This window comes from Trematomus bernacchii, unplaced genomic scaffold (genome assembly GCF_902827165.1).
Source record: "Trematomus bernacchii unplaced genomic scaffold, fTreBer1.1, whole genome shotgun sequence".
NCBI lineage: Eukaryota > Metazoa > Chordata > Actinopteri > Perciformes > Nototheniidae > Trematomus > Trematomus bernacchii.
Window position 1 is genome coordinate 8,245,003 of NW_022987720.1, and position 12,881 is coordinate 8,257,883.

A 12,881-nucleotide genomic window follows, 5' to 3' on the forward strand; every position below is an offset into this window, starting at 1 on the left:
AATTGAGGTTTAAAGGTGGGGTAGGTAAGTTTGAGAAACCGGCTCGAGATACACTTTTTGTTATATTCCATGGAATGCTCTTAACATCCAGATAGCAATGAATATCTTAAGTGCTTTGACAAAAAATCCATAAAAAAACGTCATCTGTGGAAGCTGTAATACTGTAAAAAGTACGACCAATCATCTTAGCCGGCCCGGCTAAAATAACTGGATGGCCGACCTGCCTGTCAGCCTTCCATCTGTGCACAAACTTATCTCGTGCCCTCATTGGTCATGTGCGCTTTCGTGTGTTGGAGGGGCTCTATAAGGAAGTGGCAGATTTTCTCCGGTTGTGTAATTTCAAATTCTAGCGATCTCGAGCCGGTTTCTCAAACTTACCTACCCTACCTTTAAGTGGCTCATATCATATTCTCTAGAAAATTATAGACGGATTCATCGATAATGACAAATATGAATCGCAGCTTTCTTCACTGAAAGACCCTTTTGCAGTACAATTCACACTGAAGTACTTAGTGACAGTACATCAATATTGTAAATGCGCCTCCACAACTGCTTACAAGTAAAAGTCCTTCTCTTCTGCAATACAACTTAGTGCATACCCTTCATAATGTCATCTACGGGGTGTGTTTCAGCAGATTACAGTAAATAATTACTCTGGCATGTTGTGCTGAGGGAACAGCCCTGAAAGTAAACACATGATATGAATGCATCTGCAATTAACATCAGATATTTAAGAGTTAGAAAAAAGAATCACTAGGGACCAGAACCAAAGTAAGTAACCTTATGATACTATCCACTTCAACGTATCATCTCTTGAATTGGTGCGTTTTGTCATTCAAAATCTCATTAAAATAGTGAAAATTCCCCAGCCAGTGGTCATAGGGACATTGCGTCAATTATATAATCTAAAATTACACAGATCCTCATCTTCGACCCAGATTGCCTCTCCTCACACTTTCCATTACTTTTGTTCTTCCCAATCCTTAACAATCATGCAAAGACAATGAAAAGGTCGCACAGAAAGGCATTACGATATAGTTTCTCACATTTACAGCTTGTTCAAGAAGACCTTTGACAGAGAGATATTGAATCTACATTTGCGAGTTACGTTTTTTTCAGTCCCCTTTTCTACAGTTCTAAAGTTATCAACCACGCCAATATTTGCACACACTTGCCAACATGTGGGATTGGTGAAAATAAGCTATAAACACAACATAATTTTTCAATTAAACTACCTCAGGCCCCTTTAGAACACTTTAAAAAAAGAATATAAATAAATACAAAATGCCATTATAAATTAATTTAAATCAAACTTTATTCATTTTTGTAAAGAAGTCCAATAAAGACAAATAATGAAATGAGTTGAGACAGTAATCAAACCACAAAGGATGACATTGAGGGAAGAGAGGAACACATAAATAACAAAGAAAAGGACATACAGGGACAGAGTAAGGGATAGGCCTATTTACACAGAGACCCCCACATGAGTTACACACTGTGGGGTTTTTAAAGAAGAGCTAATAGACCACAGGGCCCAGCTAGCAGCGGTACAGCAGTAGGCTTTATCTAGAAACTCCTGAAGAGCTCAGCTTTATATCCAGTTCTGTTTTCAGCATTAGTTTTAAATATAACAAAAGCAGAAAAAAACAAAAAAAGGTAAAATGTACATGACCTGTCCTTGTGTGACAAAAAGTGTCCTGAATAAGAAAAAAAGAAAAATATACTGTGAGGAATCTATGGGGGGTTAAAAATGATGCAGTAATGCTACAAAACTGCTCAGTAGTCACGTTGTCTAAGTAGAAGGAATGGCTTAAAAGCATTACTGACATCTTAAAATGAAACACATGTCACCTAAGAGTGTGTACTTGTGTGTGTTGAGCATTTCAGTGCTGTGTGTGAACGTGTGACAACAGATACCTTCATGTGGTGGTGGCTGCATGCATGGCAGATAACTTAAAAAAAAAAAAAAAAAGTCAAAAAAAGGTGTACGAGAAATGAAACTTATCCGATGTGTGAAAATAAAAAATAAGTGTCAGACCGAGGAAGCCGGGGCCATTTTTTGCTATCCTCTCTCTTTCTTCAATCAACTTCCTTCCCCATTCCATTTTGTGTCATCTTCCAGACATTCCTATCCACATCTCCCCGTCTACTCGTTCGACTACTCGTTCTTCTTCTCCTTCTGTTTGAGCAGTTTGTTGATCTCCCTCTTGGCCATGGACGCGTACTTGGTGATGACGCCGTGCTGGTTCATGCCGGGCAGCAGCAGCAGGAAGCTCACTGCAGAAGAACAAACAACATGGAGTGTGTCAGCAGCTTAGAAAAGCCACAAGTTAAGCCTTTTATCATGTGTTCAACCTCGTGAAATAAAAAGCAGAGTGCTCAGGATTACACTAAATAGGTTTTATTGGATTGCTAGGATTAGTAGATATATGGTCAACAACATGTAAATATTTTACATCAGCATTAATCCAGAAAACAACAGTGTTCTAAAAGACAAATCATTTTTAAACATAAAACTATAAAGTAAAATGCATAACACAGATCATATATAGTGGAAACTATATTCACAACTCTAATATTGAGTTCGTATTAAAAGCTTCAGAAAAGATTCAATAGCCTGATATATTTTCCAACACGTCACAGTATCTTTATTTAAAACACATTGTTCACAGAAATTTGAAAAACACTAAAGATTGTTACGATAGAGAATTTACGAAGTACTTTTGAAATAGTCAGATTAATGGTTTAAAATTTACTTGAAATAAATGCCAAATACTTTATTCCAAAATCTAATTTTAACACTAAAATCCCAGTTTGGACAGCTTTGGGCAAGTTGGAGTCTTTTTAAATGTGACTTGGGAAAAAAAAAATTCCGTGACCTGAAACTGTTAACCTATTAAGCCCCGAGCCTGTTTTTCAGGTTTCAGGCTCGAAAATGACATTCCCAGAACAAATGACTATATCTTCACTTCTAAAAAGGGGTAAATTAATAATCTTTTTTCTCAAAGCAATGATACACCTGTGAGTTGGATGTAGACAAGTCAGAATCAATATAGATGTTTTTATTTTTAAAGTAAATTCAGATTGAAAATAGTAAAGAAAATGTAAATAATAGTTTCCGTCCAAAAAAAACCATGACTTGTAGTGAAAACCACCCTTGAATGATGGGATAGTAGACTAAAAGCTTTAGGAATCCAAACTATAACATATAATAAGTAACCTGTATCAACAGGGTTCCTGCAGGTTTCGCCAACTCAAATGTAAGACTTTTTAAGACCACTTTGAATAGAATTTAAGACCTATTTCACGGCAAGAAAGTATGAAGGAAAATTGCTATGAAAGAAGAAATACGTCCCATAATTACTTAAAGTAAATTCATTCATGTTCAACATAAGAACAATGACTGAACATAACAGCATAACAGTACAGAACTGTGTTAGCCAAAAAGTGTGTGTGTGTGTCTGTGTGTGCGGGCTGTGCAATTAATAGTATTTTAATCGCAATTACGATTTTGGCCTGCCACAATTACGAAAACAACATAATCGAAAAAAACGATTATTTAGCTTTGCTAGGTTGTGACAGTGCACTGCAACATATTTGATCTAATTAATTTTAGTCTAATTTATTTATCATATTTATATATGTTTAGTAGCTTGTGGAAGTGCGCTCAAATATTTGTTGATCTTGTTTATTGGTATTTATTATTTTGATATTATTTATTTAATTTATTTTGTATTGGTTTTTCAGTTGAATTATACGTTCAGGGTAATCAACAGTTAAAAAGATACTGTTCAAATTATTATGTTTTAAAGTTCAATAAATGGATGTTTTCAAAGTCAATGAATAATCGTATTTAATAATCGTGATATCAATTGACCGAAATAATGATTTCTAACGTGATTTTTGCCATAATCGAGCAGCCCTAGTGTGTGTGTGTGTGTGTGTGTGTGTGTCAAGAGCTATATTCAGAGCTCTGCTGCCTTGGCTACAATCTTTCATCGTTGCTGTTGTATGATGGTGTTTAACTACGGTATTTAGCGTCTACAGCACCTCCGCTTTAAGGGTTGACGTCGCCCGGTGTTGTTGCAGGAGTTGCTGCACTAGCTAACGCTACATTAGCAAAACAAAAGCTAATTTCTTTTGCAAAAGGTGCAGCGGGCTTCAAACACGTTCCCCTCCACTGGTTTCAACCAAGCACTAAATTCGATGTTTTCCAACCAAATACGGTTGAACTTACACTTCCCCATATTTATTTGCAAGTAGATTCGAAGATACACGAGTTTCTGACTGCCGCTAGCTGAAGCTTGGTTGCTAGGTTACTAGCTGGGTGTTCTCCGATAAGGGGCCGGGGGAAACAAAGTTAGTGATTACTGGTTCCATGTTGATTTATTTCAATACAAATTGTTGGGGGGAACTGAAAGGTTATTACCGTACTGGTTACTTTGCAGCCTGGACATTTCTCCCAAAACACAGTTCTAAATCATATTTAAGACCTTTCTTACTTTTTTTTAGTCATATTTAAGACCTTTTTAAGGCCTTAATTCAGATTATCAAATTGAAGACTTTTTAAGACCCCGCGGGAACCCTTAACAAGATTGATGCAAAACAAGTGAAATTTGACCTTTTTAGAGAGGTTTAGAAAAAGAAAACCCACCTCTGGGGTCATTTGCCATATCTCTGGAACCCATTGGTCGATTTGGGTGATTGACACCTCTTTTGAACCGTTAGAGCCAATAGAATCGAGGGGAAGTTCCTAAATCCACCTACACATTAACATTGAGGAGTGAGAGTGATGCGCACGCAGTTTGCCCAAACCGAAAGCTATGTTACGCTCTGAAAACTAGGCTTATTGACATAAATGTTATGATGGATTATCAGTAATCATTTCAAAAGGGACACAGAGACATTCAGCAGCGTTTATATGCGTTTTAATGCCATTGAACACAACTTCTGATCAAAAAACAGCAAAGGTAAGACGCATTTGCCGTTTTGGCTCCGTAAAGTGAAGTTGTGTTGGCTTTGTTGGCTTTCGCTGCCGCGAGTTTTGGTCGCACAGTGATGATACTTATACCATTGGAATCTGTGGAATCTCAGCTTTCATATGATATCTAGTTTGTGCAGATCCGATTAAGTATCAAATATTTCTACCGTGAGTTATGTGCTAAGTGCGTTAGCACTCTTTTGCTTAGTGCTAATTCAGAGGCTCGGCGTTAGACTAGAGGTAAAAATGGTTCATATCGTCAGTTAGCTGAGTTTCTTCCCGTTAAGTGGGTATGACACATTCATAGTTTGTTAAATGTTAAGAAGCCCTCAGACCAGCGTTTCTGCCAGGGGGGCGTCTTGCCGTCATTTGACGCCCTTATTCAGCTCGGAACGCCCTGAACTTGAGCCGAGGGCGTCTAAAAAAAATTATAATTCGAGAGAAGATCGAGAGTTTTTATCGCTTCAAATGACGAAATGGAAAAAGGACAAGGACATCCCTCTCTGTTGGAGGGGCAAAGGAGTCTGGTGGGATTCTTTTCGGAGTATTGAAGATCGTTTCCCCGACATCGGCGGTGCCTGCCACAGGACAACACGGAACGTGCGCGATTTGTACGTGATGAGCGGGGGGGGTGCTAGTGGAGCACGCACCGGAGCCTCGCAGCAGCGAAACCGAGGCTACGTGGTAACATGAAGAGCCGTTTGGGAGCCGAAACAGCTGGCGCTTTAAGAGAGCCGAGCCAAATGATCTGGCTCACCAACGTAAAGAGATAGTATCTATAAGGGACGGCTCAATTCAAAATTGAATAGTAGCTGCAGATGTTGCTAGGAATCTTTGGAACCATAAATGGCTCCTGTCAAAAGAATGTTTATTAGTTCTTGTTTTCGACTCAACACATGAAACGCTTCATGTTCAAAACATTGCTGCTATGCAACGATAAAATGTCACATCATTAACTTTACTCTATTATTACTTATGAAAAGGACGTTTCTTTTACATTTCAATGGCACTCTGAGGAACAACTTAGCAGAGCAGTCATTGACTACAGGATGGATGGTGAAGAGAAAAGATTTTTGATTCCAGAAGGTTTTGAAAAGATTGTGCGATTAAGACCTAGAAATATGAAAGTAGCCTGTGAAAGTGAGCCTCGAGATCTGATCATCTGAGATTAAAATAAAGAATTCTTTGTCGTTTCAGAGTCATGTGCTCTCTGAAGTCATTTCTACTTCATTGGTTTACCCATTAGCAGTGAAGGAAAGAAACCCAGTATGTTTACTCACGTACTGTAGTTCAGTACAATTTTGAGGTAGTTGTTCTTTACTTGAGTAATTATAGTTGATGCTACTTCTCTACATGTTTGACTACATTTCATTAAATTGCTTTTAACATAACAAAAACATATTTTCTTTATGATATCATTCAGTTGTATAACAATGAGTACCTAAAAAGGCTCCATATTACCAAACTACAACAACACTATATGGGTTCATCAGTAAGGAAACAAAAGTATAATATTTTAAGACACTACACAAGACACATTTGCATGCAAATACTTTCATTTTTTTTTTTTTTTTAAATATAAAAACCTTTTGCTGACAATACTTTTGTATTTTAAGACTATGGTATTTCTACTTAAGTAATCTGATTACTTCTTCCTCCACAGATGAATTCTTGGCATGTCTCAGTTTATGTAACAGCTGGCAGACCTGCTGATTCACTAACTGTCACTTTGCCCAAGGCGTTTGTGTGGAAAGACAGGTAGGGCGTTACAGTAATGCTGCATTCAGTCACAGTACGGGAACAGACACGTCAACGATAACTACCCGTTTGTGATCTGTGGTGCACCACAGCAGCCACATTTGTTCCGTGTAGTTAGTGGTTTTTAATCAATTTCCGTGTGTTTTTTTTTTTTTAACTGCACTTGAAAACTGTGTGAAAGGTGCTATATAAATAACTTTATAATATTATAACCCCCATTCCCAAAGAAAACTATACTGCATGAACACCTCAAGCTGCTCAAATGTCAAAGACTTAATAAATCCGCTTTTAAATATTCTTTGTGAAGAAATCTTAACGTCATTCCATTTAACTGGTTTATAATAATCCAGGAAATTATATGACAAACACAGGAGGATTAAAAAAAACGTTGCTCAAGCAGGATAAATACTGCATGTACTCACCGATCAGGTAGGTGAGGAACAGGTTGTGCACCTGCTGTCCGATCCAGGCCACTGCCAGCAGACTGCTGATCACTGAGGCAAAGTACTGTGGAGAGCAGAGGTCACATTACACTCGGACACACAAACTGCTTCCTGTATGCACACAGAGCATCAGTTATTGAGGATCATCTGTCAGAGATACTGCAACATAACCATTTTTATCAGCAGAACATTGGGTGTTATTATGAACAAACAAAGCCGCCTTTGAATTAAAAAATGTGATGTGAACAGTGTGTCTGACCGTGTTAAATTATGCTGTGAAACAGTTATTATCATAGCCTGTAACCCAGTTAGAGGCCTGCTAAGTGGAGCAGCAAAGCCAAATCAGCAGAGGATATTTTTATCTGGAGCACAGAGGAATCTTATCATTGTGACAAACCCATAAGAAAGGCTTAAGAGTAGCTATCAGGATGAAGTGTACAGTATGCAACGGCAAGTATTTGACTGGCTTCTTCCTTATGGTGTGGTTTTAACTTTTATACGTTGCAATTTACCATTTTGGGCTTTTCTTCCTTGAGGGCACACAGGCGCTTCCACCAGCCCACGGTGCGGTGCTGAGTCTTCACCAGGTTACCGCAGATTTCGTGGAAACGCTGCTGCTGCTCCGTGGTCCTGGGAACAAGGAAGGGTTTTAAAACAAAACTAAATGTGTACAAGGGCTACACAAGTACGGCCAAGTTTATAATCACGATTATTTTTATCAATATTGATAAAAATAAATCATACATATTCATCACAACTACTTGATTTTAGCCTCACAATTTTAAATTGGACTTCGGAATTCAAATAAACTGCTTCCATATTGTGCTACATTACTGCTAATGTAGCAATTAGGGCTGAACAATACTGAAAAAGAAAAAAAAGGTTTTACATTATTTCTTTTCCTGATAATATCGGTTGCAAATTGCAATATTTTATTTTTTTTATTTTTTTTAAAGGGAAAAAAACAAAAAACAGCATAGGTTTTGAAGGATACATTTTAAAGTAAAATAAATCTGGTACATTTTAGAGAAAAAAAGAGAGGCCAGGTAATATATTTGTGCTCTTGCCTTCCTGGAGTTTTTTTGTTCAGTTTTAAATCAGACAAATGTTCACCAACAACATCTGATCATGTGCTCAAGAGGAAGTGAAAAAGTTCAGTGTGGTTTGTCACATCGAAATAGCTTCCCTCACTTGTTAAAAGCTCTTTGATAGAGATAACAGAGCTGATGTTCATGATTACTAAATAAATCCTGGTTTTAAATTAGGTTGTTCACCCTTTTTTGGTCTGTCACTTTGGTAAACAAAATAAAATAGGCTTTTGAAAAGGTCAAAGTGAAAAACTGGGAATTTTTGACCATTTCATTAGTTAAAAGATCAGATTGAGCCACTATACAGGGCCAGAAAACACCCTGTGCCTGTATGTTACAGTGTTGCCAGACTTAAGGGATTAAACAAGGGTAAGAGTAGGGCATGTCTTGAGGGGGGCCGTTGACAAAAGTGGCCTTCATTTTCTGCTTAGCCATCGTCGCCTATTTCCGTCCTTGTTGTTAGGGAGCCAAACAGGGGCCGTGATCAGACTTTGGTAGCCCCGTTTAACTGACACTCACGCTATCTGGTTGACAATGCTGCAGGCTCAGCAGCAGCTTGAGCTACACAGCACATTTTTTAAAGAATCTTGACTATACAGATCAATAGGACTATATCTAACAAAACACAGCTCCCTCTTAAACCTAGGCACGAGTTTGGAAACCCATCCCCTGTGTTAGTTTCCTCCATAACTAAACCAAGATGAAAGGCTGGGTTTATCCTACTGAGAAACTACAGAATGCATGCAGTGAAGCATGTATAACAACCACAAAACTCTTCACTTAACCATGCATCTTTAAAACACTCTATCTGACCCTACATGTCTGCTGCCTCAGCCTGTGGAATGTGCTGCAGTGCAGAAGGGTCCAGGTCATGCCCTTATGGTGCTGGGTAATATATTGAGGTGTCTGGTGGAGTGCAGTCGTCCAACACACATTGTGCCAACTGCAGGCTGTCACTCTACCCTGACCCGGGTGTTTGGTTTTCACCATCAAATACACGCACAGCTGAATGAAGAGGCTGTTTGGTATGCACTGTGTAAAGGCAAAGCTTCATCAAATGCTTGGACAGGTTTAAGTGACAACTCAGACTTTCATATCGGGTATTGCAAGAAGAGAGATTTTCCTCTCACTCAAGCAGAATTTAGTGGTCATTATGTCCCTGAGATTTATTAAAGCAGATCATTTTAGAGAATAGCTGCCTGTTCTTAAGTTGCTTTCAAATCACAAAAATGGACAATGACATCAAAATCCATAACAAAGGGAAAAATGAGACTGAAAGCCAAAGAAAAATGTATATTTACAAGTAGGAAAATCACATGCTTTTATGGTCTATTGTAGAGCCAATTTTATCCTCATGCCCTCACCACTTATTGGAGCCGAAGACTCTGGGTGCCAGGGTGGGCACCAGGTAGTCTGCTAGGCAGAGCAGCATGACAGCACAGGAGAGACCAGTCAGCACTGATGGGTCCAGGTAGTAAATCATCCTGAAGAAAGACAAAAGCAGTACGTTGTAGTTTTTTTTTTTAACAAACTCATCTTCTATTTGAATCACTATGGCCCCTAAGGTTTGTACAGGAATTCCTGCACATGCATGTTGAAGCTATAATGGTAAAGACATCTGAAAATTGAATGCAAAGGCTTTGTATTGATGCTGACTGATTTAGAGATTGAGGAGGGCGTGTGCATTTGTAAATAATGTATTGTGTTAACAAAACAGTCGTTTAGTTTTCTAGTCTGTAATCTTCAATTTACCCAAGAATTGTTCTGACAATCAAAACATAAAATTAAGCTTATTTAACAAAAAAGATTTTATATTAAAAACATCTATATTCTACGCCGTTTTATTCTTCTGTCTTTGAACCAGTTTGTTTTAGTACACTGGTCCATCTCGGAATTAGATTACAAAACATAGCATCTCAGTCAGGGTAGGTACTTTTTAGAGACACATCTCCCTGCTGAGCGAGAGAAAATGTATGCAATGCCAACAATGTTTCCAGCTGTGTGTAACTGACACAGCAGCACACAGTGAAGTGGACTCACAGGAAGAGCATGGTGGTGCCACCCATCAGGGCTCCAGGGAACCACGGTTTCTCCCAGCGCACAACACGATCCCCAGCCAGGATAACCTCGCCCCAGCCCTGCAGCTGCTCCTCCAGCTGGGCCGTTTCCTGAGCCTGGACACAACATGATATACATTAGAAAATTAACCAACACATTATGAATTTTCTTGAAACTTGTTAACAAGATGGCACGATTTCAGAGAAAACAGGTATATATCTGCAGAAGTCAAGGGCAGCAGTTTCTCCTAGGCTATGCAACATAAGCCTGGATGTAAAATGATTCCTCTGCAACAGCCACTCTAATGGTACTTGATACGTGCATTCACTTTGAAGCCCCTTAACAAATGTGGGAATGTATGATGAGATGGATGATTGATTTGATTTATGATCATCATGTAGAGAAACACAAATCCAGATGATAACCTGTAAAGGTAAAAACACATATTCCAAACATGGTCCCAAGAAGATAGATGACAAAGAACATACAGAGACATAAACCATAAAATAACTAATGACATCACAGTTTGATATATAAATGTCAGTAATAACCTTACTAATGTTGCGTACGGTGCAATTCAATGCAGTACTACTACTTTGTTGGCTATATGTATTCAGAATTTAAAGAATCATTTATCATAGTCCCAGGTTGAGGGTGTGGGTGCCTTTGGTGATAAGAAAGGCAGTGATAACGGTATTGCTATTGATATGACTGTGCAGTATATACATCATTAAAAAAAATGGGAACATTTGTAGAACTAACCACACATGTCATCAAGTTAAATCGAGTGTAAATCTCATAACTCAATTTCAGGCCTCTAAAGAACCGTTAGCGAACAGTAACAAGGTTACAAATGGGAAAATGGGTCTGAACTAGCTAACGGTTAGCTAACTAGCTAGCTATCCAGCTAGCTGGCGTTAGCTGCTGTCACCGTCACAGCCACCTTCTGGAGGAACTTTGACGGATGGTTGGACGGGGTATGCCACTAAATTGCTAGCAGGCAGTTATTGCAAAAACACAGTACAAAATGTAAGTGACTAAATAATTAACACATTTAAAAAAGGGCCATCCTCGGCTGCATGGACGCCACAAGATTAGCGCTTAATGCTAACGTTACAAACACCCTCAGCAGACAAAACCCTTTAAAAGACAAACAAATACGTCATACTCACTAGCATATTAGCGCTTTTGTTGTCACCGTCAGCCATCGTTACTTGTTAACCACCGTCTGTTAAGATTCTATTGTGAATTTGGTAATATTTTTTACAGGCAAACGACCCGCAGAGCAGCAGCAGCACACGCCTCCTTCAGTTGCTTTGGCGTCACTAACGGTCGAGTTCTGGCAGGATGTATTTATGTCCACATTTTGCGTCAAAATTAGCGAATGGCATTCTGGGAAATGAGGTTTTGTGTTCGTTGTCTGAATCAGGTTTAAGTATTTGCACCTATGATTTGCACACATAAAATAAATCTAACGGCTTATTATAACCAATTGTATTCAATATGTGCACATATGATGATACAACATTATACATTAGTCTTACATTCTTACATTATCACATATATGCATTTTTTGAATTATTAAATAGCATAACATAATTGTATTGTTATGTGTTGTATTCTATTTGTATGTTTCTTGTCAAAACTGCACCAATACACCAAAGTTCAAGCAAATACCTTGTATGTAAAAAAAAATAATTCTGTTTATAAGTATCTCCCATTACAAACCAGCAATCATATAATGATTATACATGAATACTAATACTGAATACATTAGATATGTTTCATAGATAAAAAGTGAAAATAGTAATTTTTTCAACGGGTTCACTGATAAATCGCCCTAAACTATTTCATCAATCTCAAATTGAACATTCCTGAACATGAAAGAAATCAGTTCTCTCCTTTGCCAGTGGGAGGCAGTCTATATCAACATAAGGTGAAACTTGAGAAACACTGGCTGCAAATGCTTGAACATGTTTTTGATAAGAACAAAAAAAATAAGTATATTTTATTAAACAATCCCGTATTTATCAGGAAGATTAATCATCTATCAACTTTGTTAAGTGCAAATACATTACTGTGTAATTTAAATGATCGTGTTTTCAATATGATTCTTTTTTTAAATCAAATGTTCTCTTAAATATATAATTGGATACAATACAATTATGATTGTGAATAGGATTTTATCAGGGAAAAAATGTATTCCTCAACAGAAGTTAGTCTAAGAATCTGCTGCTTTTTTAATTTTGTGTAAGAGAAAGAGATTTAAGATTTAAAAAAAAAGTCAAACTAATTGTTATTTTCTAATGTATGTCCTATTCATCTACTTTTAAAATGCTCTTATCGATTGTATCAACATTAGAATGGTTATATTTCCAATATATATTGAACATTATATAAGTCTCTTTATTGCATTATTTTATTTTTATTTCAGTATGCTGATGATGTAACATCAATTCATGTATCCTTTCAGTGCAATAACAATTTGGTCTATTTGCAAATGCTTTCATAACAAATTTTAAATAATTATTTTACTGTTAAAGATATAAATTG

General features: G+C 37.6%; 1 protein-coding gene across 1 annotated transcript; it reads right to left on the reverse strand.

Annotated features, from left to right (window-relative positions):
• Positions 1–1,297: 1,297 nt before the first annotated feature.
• On the reverse strand, positions 1,298–11,649 carry arl6ip1 (ADP-ribosylation factor-like 6 interacting protein 1). The gene is made up of 6 exons (XM_034143484.1): positions 11,501–11,649; positions 10,311–10,444; positions 9,635–9,754; positions 7,695–7,812; positions 7,162–7,246; positions 1,298–2,277 (listed from the first exon to the last, which is right to left on the reverse strand). Exons 1-6 carry the CDS (start codon positions 11,534–11,536, stop codon positions 2,159–2,161), a joined length of 612 nt encoding a protein of 203 aa, XP_033999375.1. The 5' UTR covers positions 11,537–11,649; the 3' UTR covers positions 1,298–2,158.
• Between the last annotated feature and the right edge of the window lie 1,232 nt (positions 11,650–12,881).

Excerpts from the sequence above, each read along its gene's own strand:
- arl6ip1 (XM_034143484.1), bottom strand. The coding sequence starts at position 11,536 with ATGGCTGACGGTGACAACAAAAGCGCTAATATGCTA. Across the intron at positions 7,247-7,694 it reads AGGAAGAAAAGCCCAAAATG|TACTTTGCCTCAGTGATCAG; the intron begins GTAAATTGCAAC and ends TGCTCTCCACAG. Across the intron at positions 2,278-7,161 it reads GTTCCTCACCTACCTGATCG|TGAGCTTCCTGCTGCTGCTG; the intron begins GTGAGTACATGC and ends GTTCTTCTGCAG.